This window comes from Trachurus trachurus (genome assembly GCF_905171665.1).
Source record: "Trachurus trachurus genome assembly, chromosome: 11".
Classification (NCBI taxonomy): domain Eukaryota; kingdom Metazoa; phylum Chordata; class Actinopteri; order Carangiformes; family Carangidae; genus Trachurus; species Trachurus trachurus.
In genome coordinates this window covers 10,392,029-10,405,899 of record NC_139904.1, presented here as the reverse complement: position 1 = coordinate 10,405,899, position 13,871 = coordinate 10,392,029, and the positions used below count along the sequence as shown (strand labels likewise).

Sequence of the window (13,871 nt, the reverse complement as noted above, 5' to 3'; positions counted from 1 at the left end):
TGTACTGCTGTGAATTTAGCAGATTCCTTTATCTCTGTGACCTGGAAGAAAATATACTACGGAAAGCCTCAGCATTAGAGAGTGAGATTCCTGGCATGAGTAACGATGTGAGGAGGATCTTCAAAGAAGATACACACTGTGGTTCCACCGAGTCCTACCACAATACCTTTAACCAGAAGCAAAATGGAAAATTGATGTGGACTGAGATGGAAAAATGGAGGAAGATTTGGGATAAGAGAGGAAAGTTCTGAGGTAAATATTTAACCTGTGTAGCCTATACCTAGGCTACTTCTGAGTTCTCCTCAGTCAGATGAGGAGACAGATATCAGCCTCGCCTAAGATGTCCTCAACACTTGAAACCCCTCAAACAAAACCTCCTAAAACCCATCACATTTAGCTCTGCTCAGTTAAGTGTAGCATCCCTGTGTCCTTCACATTGTGCAACATGGTTGGTCATCATCATCAATGCTTTCTGGTGGTCACCAACCCATAAAATTAAGATCCTGTCATTAACTCTCACTTTCTCGCCCTCTCTCTGTAGGTATCCTTGGTGTTGAAGTGACAGCCTGAGTTTCTTTTCGTTCATCTTTGTTTACTTTTGCCTCTTATGCTGCATTGCTTTATGATATAGATAAGTAATCAGATCAGGTAGAAACACTTCTCATCAGCCATAAACCAGCTCTTACTCTGCTGCATGTGGATCATTTATTCGGCTAGTGGTGGTTTGGGGGGTTGAAGGGATCGACCTAACAGCAGCAGATGGTGTGTGTGTGTGTGTGTATATGTGTGTGTGGTGGTGGTGGTCTTGGTTAGGGAGGGGGGTGGTGGAACAACAATAGGACAGCTGAACAGTGAAACGACAGATGTGCAGGTTCTGAAAACATCACATGACTCATTCATATGTTCAGTTCACACGTCTGAATGTCTAGAAGTCATTGGCTGCTCTTCACATTACTCCCATTACTTTTCACATAGGCTAACCCCATTACTTTATTAATTACTTTGTGATATCACTTGACTTGTTCCTTTGGTTAGGCTACTCAGCTGCTACACCTTCTACATAGCTACTAAGTTTTAACATGTAGGCTACTGACCATCCACAGCTAGTTTAGCATTAGCTCTACAGAAGTTTAAACAAGTCTAAATTCAATCAGCTGATTCCTGAACATAAACTAATGCTTAGGCCTAAGTTAGCGAGGCAAGAAAGTTAGCAAGAATAAACAATACTGTGTTTGAATGTGCATGGATCACAGCGATTAGGATCTGCCTAACAGAGTTGTGTCCAAAAAAACAAGCAACAACAAACACTTGTGTCGTGTGGTCCAGCCAACTTCCAGTAGCTTCAGTAGCCTATTTATCCTCAGGATGCAATTTACACCTGAATCCGGTCACTCAGATTTTAGTAGGCTACCAGATGTAGTAGGCTGAACACGGTGTCACTATGTGACTCAGAATCCAGTTGGCTCCTGTGTGCTAAGCTATATGATGATGTTCTTACAAATAGAAGGGACCACTGCAAATAAAGATTTCAAACACACAACTGTGTTGACATTTTCTGTTTGATTTCTGTGGTTAATGAACCTGTAATACTGGGGAAATTGACTAAACCGTACAGCTGAGAATTTGAGTTTGATAAGTCATTGATAAGCCTACCACTGATAATAAAAGTACAGAAATTATTGTTATTCTGGATGGATAGCCTATTTTAGCTTCTTTGTCCAAATCAAGTCTCCAAATGATTAATTGATTATCAACATAGTTGCAGATAACAATTATGAGATAGCAATAACACATCCACTAGTGATGCTTTTGTTTTATAACACCATCTAAAACACTGTTGTTGAAGAAAGAGCAGAAAAACAAAGATTAAATGTTGACTACGTGTTCATTACGTCACGCAGGGGGCGGGGCCATACCTACGCACACACACACGCACACAGCTGCTCGCAGACTGTTGTTGTTCAGCCCGACAAGAGGCTAACGGCTACTAACGGCCAACGGAGACCCTGAAGATGTCGTCCTACGCGGCACGACGCTCTCGCCGCTAACCCGTCACCTGGATGTCATAGTTATCTCGGGTTAGCTCTGGTTAACCCGGGTTAGGTCCGCGTTGCACCTGTCCCGCTTTGGGCTTTTTGTCCTTGTTGTTGTTGTGGAGGAGGAGGAGGTGGAGGAGGAGGACGGGCTAGGCTAGCTCCGTTAGCATGTCCCAGCTAATCGTCCAGTGTTATTGATATCAGTGCTGTTAGCCGTTAGCTCTGGCTGTTAGCATCTGCTCAATGCATTTATATGGAGGATGCTAGTTAGCCACGGAGCTAGCATCTCCTTTTTTAATCCTGTTGAGCTGCTGGTTGTAGGAGGCAGCAAACCTGTTGACCCGTGTATTGCTATGTTACTCATCCCGGGTTGTTTCCGTCATGTGTTGCCGTGTTCAGATCACAGAGTTTGATCCTGTGACAAAAAAAATGTCCCTGTGGTGCTAACAGAGCTAGCCGTTAGCCGTTAGCTAGCGGGGGAGTCGGTCAGATGTCTTTGTTTCCATCGGCAGCTGTTAGTTTATGATGTGAGAGGCAGGATAGCTGTGGTAGCTTAGTTAGCTGGTAGAATATAGTAGGTAGGACGGTCACAGTTAGTTCACTGTGTTTTTTAATGTCAGTGAGTGTAGCACAGATGCTAATAGCAAAATCAATCAGCATCACAGGCCTCAGATTAGTCTGGAGTTCATTTATTTTCAGAGTTGGATTAGATTTTATGGCTGATATGCAGCTGTCAGTGAACTAACCAGCATCATCACCACCACCATAATCACTAAAGAAAGGCCGACAGCAGGTGGAAACATCAGGGTTACTATGGCCCTCAGTTCAGGCTGCTCAGCGTGTGTCGTCTACCTGCTCATACTGTCAGGTGAGTTTACTGACAATGAATTATCTGCTCCACGAATACGGTAGCTGAATGTGCATGTGTGTGTGCATCTTAAAATCAATCACACTGCATAAATACCTTGTTTATGACATTATGAAATTACAGGTCGTGTGTATGTTTTTTTTAATCAGTAAGTTCACTGGAGTAACCAGGTGATTGATCAGTTTTTGTCTTAATGAGATAGACACATCAGGTTGTCAGTTAGTGGACACTTTACTAATGCTGTCAGGTGAGTTTACTAACTTTAAAACCTGGACCCTGAGAGGGAGCTGCAAAGATTAGATGAATGTAGTAGGCCTGTCTAATGCCAAATGTGACAAATCGTTGCAGCTTAAAATCAATCACAATCATACTCACACTCTATTAATACCTTGTTTATGACATCATGAAATTACAGGTCTTGTGTGTGTCAATGAATTAACTGGAGTAAAAACCTAAACGATTAGATGAGTGTGTGTCTGTCAGTCATCATAGTGCCAGATGTGACTAATTGTTGCAGCTTAGCATTTATCACAATCACATTGTATTAATACGTTGTTTATAAATTCATGACATGACAGGTCTTGTGTATGTTTTTTTAATCGATCAGTTAACTGGAGTATCCAGGTGGTTGGTGAATTTTTGTCTTTAATGAGACGAACACATCAGGATGTCAGTTACTGGACACATTTGTATGTTGTATAACCCTGTGGACTCATGCAAATTAAACAACTACCATCTACAGTGATAAGTAGCTTTTAACCGTGTTATCCATGTGTGCTTATTTCCCAGTATGCATCGCTGCGTCTCAAAGGAACGACAATGTCTACGTATCAGGAATCTCAAGCGGTGAGTTCACCACCACACTGATAACCAATCGGAAACACAAATCATCAGCACAGACTAAACATTTACAGTCCGACTAACATTTGTCTGCGTGTGTGTGTCTGTCTGTGTGTGTGTGTGTGTGTGTAGCCTGCAGCGACGTGGCGGAGCTGCTGCGGGCCTCCAGTGGCATCATCACCAGCCCAGGTTGGCCCTTCCAGTATCCGGCCAAACTGAACTGCAGCTGGAACATCAGAGCCCGACCCGGAGACACCATCACCATCAGGTAACACAGCACACTGGTTGTTTCCATGGTTACGGGATTAGACATGCTCCTCACACCCCGTCCACATTAGTGAGTATAAATATTAAAGAGGTATTTTTTTATTAAGAACAACCACTGGGTGGAGGCTGAAGGTTTGTTTTTGTTAAAAGAGAAACGGAGCAGAGGTCACAGGGTTCATGATGAACTAGAACGGGGGTCACAGAGTCCAGAACCAAACGTCTCCGCCTCTCTCCTCCTCTCTGCAGTTTCCAGGACTTTGAGCTGCAGGGTTCCCATCGTTGCTCCTCAGACTGGATGTCCATCAGCAGCTACCGGAGCCTCGATGGACTGCGGGTTTGTGGCTCCTCGCTGCCGCCGCCCTACATCTCGTCTCAGGACCACGTCTGGATCCACTTCCACTCTGACGACAGTCTGACAGGAAAAGGCTTCAGATTGTCCTACATCACCGGTGAGGATGTCGGACTTTAAGGTCCTTCAGGTCTAACAGGTTTTTACTGTGGGAGCTTCAGGTCCCCGAGTCTGATCCGCAGACTTCTTAGTGGTTTCCAGAGTAATCGGCAAAGCTGGCACCTCCTCGGCCCGTTACATAACAGTTGTTGACAGAGCAGACGCCAGCAGTGGGATGATGTAACTCTGGATTAGAAGCTGATGTAAACGCTCTCAGCTGATCCATCAAACCTGATCTCCTCACGTAGACAACAAGGAATGGAGAGTGGACAAAAACACGAACAGTTACCACATTACCACATGTCTAATCAATAAATAACCAATATCACCATGGTGCAGGTAAACCGGAGGCATCCAGCTGTGACGTTGACCAGTTCCACTGCTCTAACGGGAAGTGCATCCCAGACTGGTGGCGCTGTAACTCCATGGACGAGTGTGGGGACAACTCAGACGAGGCGCTGTGTGTGGACTCTCCCTTCTCCTTCCAGCCCTGCAGCCTGAACCAGTTCCCCTGCCTGTCCCGCTACACCCGCATCTACACCTGCCTGCCGCACAGCCTGCGCTGCGACGGGAGCATCGACTGCCAGGTAACACAGAGGTTCAATGCGTTGGTTTCGTACCAAGATAGGGATGTCGCTATTACTTGTTTTCACAATTAATCGCGGTATTAAACGCCACAGTTAATTGATCGTAAAGATTCTTAAATACCGCCAGTCTTCAAAAAGGATTATGTCGGAACCATGTTGGCGAAACAAAGACAAAGTTACACAACAACCACGTGTGTAACTTTGAACAGAGACGTGCTTCTTAAATGTGAATATTTCCAGTTTCTTTGTTCCTTTACGACAATAAACTGAATATCTCTTCGGTTTGTGGACAAAACAAGAGATTTGAGGACGTCATCTTGTGGTTTGGGAAACACTGATTGATATTTTTCAACATCTTTCAACATTTTATTGACCAAACAACTAATTGATTAATCGTTTACATCATCAAACAGATTAATCGATAATGAAAATAAGCCCTGCTGATGTCACAGTAGCTGCAGCACCGTGCTCAGATCAGTGATCGTCATTGTGTGTGTGGGTTTTTTCTCCCCCAGGACCTCGGTGATGAGATCGACTGTGACGTTCCCACCTGTGGAGAATGGTTGAGGAACTTCTACGGCTCCTTCAGTTCTCCAAACTACCCAGATTTCTACCCCCCAGGAAGTAACTGCACCTGGCTGATCGACACTGGAGACCACAGAAAGGTGACGCCCCGACGTCCGCCCGCCGCTCGACGTCCAGATGTTCCCACCTCAGCTCACATTGACTTGTTTAACTCCCTCAAATGTTTCATCATCCTGCAGGTCATTCTGAGGTTCACTGACTTCAAACTGGACGGGACGGGTTACGGCGACTACGTGAAGGTCTACGACGGTCTGGAGGAGAACCCCCGCCGTCTCCTCAGGGTGCTGACGGCCTTCGACTCCAGAGCGCCGGTCGCTGTGGTGTCATCGTCCGGGCAGCTCCGCATTCACTTTTACGCCGACAAGATCAACGCTGCCAGAGGATTCAATGTCACCTACCAGGTGCGTTTGATTTGTTTAACCGGATTAACCTTCCTCTGTGACTCTGTCTCTGTGTACAACCTGCTCAGCCGGCGTCTGTAGGTCCCTCATGGTTTTTTTAAGATCAGTGGCGTCAGATAAACCTATTTTTGGTATTTTGTGCCTCTGTAAATCAAAGTTTATTTATATAACACTTTAAAGCATCTAAAATGATGATCCAAGTGTTTTACAAAAGATATAAAATAAAAATTGAAACTTCACAACACAGCAAGAATAAAACAAACATAGAAACATTAAACAATAACAAAATCAAAACCGGAAGATGTCACAGCGTCACTCAATGTTAACTCATTGAGTGCCAACCACGTAATTTCTCGTTTTTCGTTCCCATGCGTTGAGTGCCAACAACGTAATTTTACGTTTTTTGCTTTTTTTTTAAATTATGAAAATAGACACTTTAATACACATTATATGTAAATTTGGGGACTCTACGACGAGGAGAACTGAAATAGATGACGATCAAAGTCACATGACAGCTCATGATCTGGAAGTTTTTATCATAACTCGGCTTCTGCAAACGAGTTCTGCATGCAGATGCAGCAGCTGCTCTGCTCTCACCCGCGCTGCTGCTCCAGCTGCTCGAGCTGCTCGGAGCTGAAACAGGAAGCTCTCAGCCGACAGTCCCGCCCGGTCTTCAGCTGGAGCAACACCATGTCCTCCCCAAAGTCCTCCCGCGGTAAAATCTGATGGTCTCTGGGCCAAAGCAGACCGGCATCACCGACCCGTACCACAGAAGGACCGCGACCACCCGCGGGACCGGTCTTCCCGAGCCGCGGTGGCCGACAGACCCTCACGCTCCGCGGGGAGAAGCTGTGACACGGCACGGTGCGTCTGTGTTATTGTTGTTTAGTGGCGCCCCCCCCGCCCCCGCTGGTGGTTTTGTGAATAGAACAACAACTGTTGTGTATATTTATCTTATACGAGCCCTTTGATCCAGAAATGCGAGTGTCAGAAGAGCGACAGACACAAACAGCGCACCTTTCATAAAAGACGCTCTATCTCCTTTTCTAGAAAAAAAGGAGGGATTTTGGTGAAACCCAGCCATGTTTAGCTTGACTTTTCTCAGGAACGGAGGCACGTAGAAACAAACGGTTTGTGGCCACTTGAAGCATTAAGTTAAACCTTTCAATTGAGCCACAGTATGTGTTGGTGGCAATAATATAGAATACACTGTGGCTCTACATAAAAAGTCAAAAATGGTCTAAATTGCCGGTACACTTGACTAAAACTTTGGAAAGGAGCGCGGCACTCAATGAGTTAAAAGCCACCCTAAATAATTCTCGTGTTTGTAATGTGGACGGTCTCCGTGGTAGCTTCTAGTTTAACGCGTACGTCTTTCTCCGTCTTCTCCAGGTGGACGGGTTCTGTCTGCCCTGGGAGGTGCCATGCGGGGGGAACTGGGGCTGTTACACCGAGCAGCAGCGGTGCGACGGGTACTGGCATTGCCCCAACGGACGGGACGAGGTGAACTGCTCCTCGTGTCAGGAGGACGAGTTCCCCTGCTCCAGGAACGGAGCGTGTTACCCTCGGTCGGACCGGTGCAACTACCAGAACCGCTGCCCCAACGGCTCCGATGAAAAGAACTGCTTCTTCTGCCAACCCGGGAACTTCCACTGCAAGGTACCAGAACCAGAACCACAGACAGGAAACTAACTGTGTTCAGAGACCACAATATGAAGCAGCTTGTGTTGAAACATGTAGATTCAGTCATACAAATATTTCTTTGACACTTAGAGTAAAGTAGTACGATAACAAAGGCTTTTATTTTGATAGTGTTGTCTTCCGTTAAAGTAGCGGTTAAAGAGGCGCTATGCAGGATTTTTAGCTTACCTATGCCACATTTTTACCTTAATGAAACAGCTTGGAGTAATTGCGATGGTTTAATAAATGACTTAACTTGTTACAGTGAGAATAGAGGCTTTCTGCCTTCCACCTAGCGTCTCTTGGCTGAAAACCAACCTTGGTGAAAAGGGATCAGCAAGCACACTCCCAGGTTAAAGCAGTCGATGGGTGCACGGCTCGAAAAAGCATAAAAAGAGTAGAAAGGCCAGCACTCTCAAAATGTCCTTTTGGTGCTTTAATGAAGCAGATGGCGAGGTACAAACGTTTCAACCGCAATAGTCTTCAATAGACACTTCCGTACACTGAGGAAGATGGCGAGGTACACAGCCATCTGCTTCATTAAAACACCAAAAGGACATTTTGAGAGTGCTGGCCTTTCTACTGTTTTTAAAAACTAGTCTTGCAAGATCAGGGCCGCCAACCCAGTGTCGCAGCTCTCGTCTCTGCAGCACCGCGACACAAACGTGCCCTGTAACCCGTCATTTCTTGTTGATGACAGATTAAACTACACAAATATACACTTTATAACAATGTATATGATATATAACGTTACGTAACGCTTTATCGATTGATTTCTCACCGGCTGTGTTGTAAACAAATGCACATGGCCGAGAGGAGGGTTTGCAAAACAGAGGAAAAGCAACTGGACTTGCATAGTTCCTCTTTAAGTTGCTTGCTAACAAATCTTTGACTTTTCCTCCTCGTCTTTTTATGTTGCCTTTGTTAATCTTCCTTGTAACTGTTCAGTGTTTACGTGTTTAAATTAGTAAATATGATCGGCCTGCATGAGAAGCGGTAGTGATCGTTTCTTTTTGAAGCTCCAACATTTTTGACGTATACTATAACATCAGTGTGACCTTTGACCTCCGCAGAACAACCGCTGTGTGTTTGAGTCGTGGGTCTGCGACGCTCAGGATGACTGCGGCGACGGCAGCGACGAGGAGAGCTGTCCCGTCATCGTTCCCACCAGAGTCATCACCGCCGCCGTCATCGGCAGCCTCATCTGTGGCCTCCTATTGGTCATCGCCCTCGGCTGCACCTGCAAACTCTACTCGCTGCGCATGTTTGAACGCAGGTGAGTGTGGAGGGACGGACGGACGGACACCTTTTACCTGTCACTGGTGGCGCACTGCTTCTGAGTGATTCGAGCTCTCTGATTGGTCATTGCAGGTCTTTTGAGACGCAGCTGTCCAGAGTGGAGGCGGAGCTACTGAGACGGGAAGCCCCGCCCTCTTACGGTCAGCTCATCGCCCAGGGACTCATCCCACCTGTGGAGGATTTCCCAGTGTGCTCTGGGAGCCAGGTAGTGACACGCCGTCCTTCTCTCTGCACAGTTCAACAGTGGCTTTAAAATGTTAAAGACAGATACAGTAACTCCTGTGTCCTTCCACCTTGAGTTAGTCCCTTTTTTATTTGTGATAATTGATTCATTCATTTCTCAGTGTTCATTTCAGGGCTCCAGCCTAACATTTTTTTTACCAGGAGCACAGTGGCACCCTAACTTAAAATTTTAGGAGCACAAGAAGAAAATCTAAGGGCGTAAATAAGCAAATATTCACATTTCCTTTTCATTCATGATCTTTACACACATTGACCTGCTGCCAACTGTAATGACAGAAACCAGATTCTTTGACTGGCTCCTTCCATGTTTCACCAGTGTTAAAAAAGAAAAGAAAAAGGCAAGCCCTGCATTTACTGAAATGTGAATGGCTGTAAAGGAGTGAGACATCTGATTGGCTGCAGACACTCCCCTGCATTTGTCAATCGAGTCACATCAGTGGATTCTCAAAACACACACACACACACATATGCAGGGAAGTTTTCAGATTAAAAGCACTTGTATAAATGCAGCTTTGACAGTTATATCATATATCGACAACTTTCAAGTATGTATTTGATGAAAACTGCAAATACTGTCACATGCGTACATTTGTGAATTTCTATTGCAAATATTTAAAACAAGAAATGTGTGTGCATCACAAATATGTTAATCTTTAATATTTTTATACTTACATATGGAATTGAACATATTTTTGCGTGCATTGCGTTTTGATATATATGTATATAAATCCCCAAATACGTTTGTGGATCCTTTTTTGTGCATTTATTAATTTCTGTGTGCATTTATTCGTGTTGAGACTGTTTTCGCTCCGACTCGAGGGACTTCTCTCTGTATTTAAAGATTAAAGCAGCGGCTGCTTCATGTTGTCGACAGATGAGGTTTGATATTTTATTTTTATTCTGCTTTCTTCTCTCTGTCCTCAGGCGTCTGTCCTAGAAAATCTTCGTCTGGCCGTCCGCTCCCAGCTCGGTTTCACTTCCCTGAGACTCCCTTCCTCCAGTCGCCATAGCAACCTGTGGCGCCGGCTCTTCACCTTTTCGCGCTCCCGGCGGTCGGGGTCTTTGGCTCTGGTCTCCGCCGACCTGGAGGACAGCGCCGGCTCCGGGAGCACGGGGAGCTCCGGTTCGGACCTGCTGTCTCCGGACTCGGACGACACGGACACGGAGGGCGAGCGCGGGCGGGAGCGTGGCGGCGGCGTGGGCGCGGTGGGCGGGCCCGTCGCCCCGCTCCCCCAGAAAACCCCTCCCTCCGCCGCCGTGGAGGCCGTGGTGTCTGTGACGACGTCGGCGACCTCCATGACCCCGACGCCGGGCCGCGATAGGTGTCGCGACCGGCCCAGAGAAGCACCGCCCCCTTCCAGCCCGATCACCGTGGCAACGTCCAATCCAGATCCCGAATGTCACGGCGACGCCTCGGAGCCCCAGGCCCCGCCCTCCTCCGCCCTGCACCGCCTGGCCCAGAACCTGCACCGCCTGGCGAGGAACCTGACCAGAACCGGTTCGAACCAGCAGAACCAGACCTGGACCACTCACAGCCCGCTCCGCCAGCTGGAGACGGGACGCGGCGGACCCGAGGCCGCCGAGCGCCGAGGGAGCAGGGAGGAAGAAGAAGACGTGGAGCTCCTGATCCCCGTGTCCGACTCCGACTCCTCCTCGCTGGTCAGTGACGTCCAACAGCCGCTGCTGGAGCCGCACGCCGCCGCCTCCTCTTCCTCCTCCGCCGCCGCCGCCGCCGGCCCCCCTCCTCCACGCCACCACAGAGGAACCGTCGGTCGGGGAGGGGGAGGGCGCGACGGCCCCTGTGAACACTGCGGGATGGTCCACACGGCACAGATCCCCGACGCCTGTCTAGAGGCCACGGGCAAACTGGAGAGCAGCGACGACGAGCTGCTGCTGCTCTGCTAACAGGCTAACGGGCTAACGGACGCACTAATACCACGGCAACCAAACATCCAGAGTTATCTAACACGCCAGCGGACACGACTCATACTGTTAAGACGATCCTGTCCTACACCTACGTGCTAACAACGGTAATAAACCACGACACCCACATTTCAGATTATAGACTTTACACTGGACGACGGCTTTGCCAACATGTCAACGCCTCAGACTGGACGACGACGACAACAACAATAACTCGCCAACGTGCAAATACTTCAGACTGGACGACAGCTCAACCACAATCTGTTAGCGTGTCGGTAGGACTAAGGACGTCTGAGATAACGGACCAATCAGAGACTGAGACCGGGGAGCGATGTCACTGATTGATTGAAAATAAACAAAAGAAAAAAGAAAAACTCTCCCCTTGTTGTTGCCCCCTGGTCCGTCCGTTGAAACGCTCCCCTCCACTTGTTGGTACGACGACTTTCCCGAACAGTGACTTTACCGGTACGACTACAAACTGACGGAGCAAAGCGACGGTTCCCTGCTCGTTGATCTGATCCAGATCCAGGAGCCTCGTCTGCCTGTGACCTGTGGATGTGCCTGGACTCATCGTCAGTTGCAACAGTTATAAACCCCCCGACTCCCGACTAAAGGAGATGCAGAAAATAACCTAATGTGACCGATGGAGGTAGCCACAGAGAGCCAGGCGCTACAACACCGGGCCTGGTAGCTGAGAGCTCAGCTGCAGGTCTCACCTTGTGCCGTTCTTCATCACTCCTCCCTCTGCTTCGTCCTGGATCTGGTCCTGATTCGTGCTGAAACCACGTTCACATGGCATCACTTCCTCATACTTTCAGTTCAAGAGGCGTGTGGAGACTCAGCGTTGTACATTTCACAACAGAGCAGAATCATTTCACTGTTGTTAAAAGGGATAGTTCAGCATTTTGGCAAATTCTCCTATCACCATAATCCCTATAGTCGTAGCAGTAGGTTCATTACCTTTAATTATCGGTGCATGTTGTTTTGAGATCAGCGGGGCAGAGACGTGAGCTGCTCACCATCAAATACACAATCCAACAACTCCAAAACGTTCAGGTGGACAAGTTGTGACCTGCACATTTGCCGCACTATGAGATAATCATGTATAATTATGTAACACTATGAGACATGATATGAGTTGTTTTCGAGGCAAATGCAGCTGGAACTACATCCCAGACACGGCTGCTGGGCGGAGTGATTTCAAAAGTGCAAGTAGTTCTGAGTATTTGCTAAATGTGTTGTAATGTTACATAATTATACATGATTATCTCATAGCGTGGTGAATGTGCAGGTCACAACTTGTCCACCAGAGTGTTTTGGAGTTGTTGGATTGTGTATTTGATGATGGAAAGGCGACAGTACCGTTCACCTCCATTGTGTTCACTGAGCAGCTCACGTCTCTGCCCCGCTGATCTCAAAACAACATGCACCGATAATTAAATTAATTAAAGGTAACAAACCTGTTACAACTATAGGGATTATGGTGAGAGGAGAATTTGCCAAAATGTTGAACTTTCCCTTTCAGTTTGAATTTGAGAAAATGTCTCAGCCAGTGAATCCAAAAACAATGACCACACCTCAGTGACATCACAGTAACGTCGATGTCAAAAAATCTGCAGCTGTGCAGATGTTGACTGATGATTGATCATTATCAGATGTAATCAGTGAATCCCACTCTCCATCCAGAACAGGAATCAATTATACAACTCAATGGTCCTTCTTCAGAGCTGTCGCCCATTTTTATCCTGAAATACTGTCACTTTAATATACTATATATATATATATACACACAAAAACACGAAATAAATAAGATAAAGGGCGGTGATGTCTCCGTGAGGACATACAAGGTGAGATTATTAACATTAATTGATCAGTTGTCTTGATCACTACAGCAACCGCTTGGCAACCAAACCACTTGCAGATTACGTTGAGCACCTTCTTGTTGACAGCCGCACATCTGAACATTGTTCAGCTACACACTCGAGTGTGTTTCAGACGTCATGATGATCAGCAGGGGCTTAAAACTCTTTGTTAAAGGGATCGTTCACTCAAAATTGAAATTTCACTCATTATCTACTCACCTTCATGTCGACTAAGGGCTGGGAGAAGTTTCAGAGTCCTCCGTGCCTTCTCTGAGTTACAGCGGGGCTCCGTGCAGCACTGCATGTCCATATGACGGTTGTGAACGGAGCTCAATTTTCTTCATCCAAAAAGACACACCAAAAAACATCCAAATACCTCCACACTGCTTGTCTGTAATGTCCCTCTTGTATTGAAGCCCCAACATGAGAAATTGTTCCGAAAAAAATTAAATAAGTCTATATTTTAAGCTTGTTTGTAGCGGAAGCTCCCAGCACTGCTCTTCCTGGTCCGTCCAAATCTCGCGAGATTTGCATTGACACCGGTGCAAATCTCGCACGGAGGACTCTGAAACTCTGACTCTGAAACTTCTCCCGACATGAGGCTGAGTAGATAATGAGTGAAATTTGAATTTTGGGTGAACTATCCCTTTTTTCGGGGGTCGATCAATCACTCTGGAGCCAAATTCAGACCGTGGTTCCTGCGGTCGACACACATACGTCCTCAAAATGTTCCTGCGGTGGAACGCCACCTTTTAGTTTGTGTAATTTTCACTAATCACTTTACTAAACGTTTCAAACCATGTTATTGATCCCACCGGTCATACTGGTGTCC

At 46.7% G+C, this 13,871-nt stretch overlaps 1 protein-coding gene across 1 annotated transcript; it reads left to right on the top strand.

Moving 5' to 3' along the window:
* Positions 1-1,951: 1,951 nt before the first annotated feature.
* On the top strand, positions 1,952-13,629 carry lrp12 (low density lipoprotein receptor-related protein 12). Its single transcript, XM_083982027.1, has 11 exons — positions 1,952-2,904; positions 3,694-3,750; positions 3,877-4,012; positions 4,258-4,460; positions 4,799-5,046; positions 5,562-5,711; positions 5,811-6,032; positions 7,425-7,691; positions 8,786-8,988; positions 9,084-9,216; positions 10,179-13,629. Exons 1-11 carry the CDS (start codon positions 2,850-2,852, stop codon positions 11,157-11,159), a joined length of 2,655 nt encoding a protein of 884 aa, XP_083838153.1. The 5' UTR covers positions 1,952-2,849; the 3' UTR covers positions 11,160-13,629.
* The last annotated feature ends 242 nt before the right edge of the window (positions 13,630-13,871 follow it).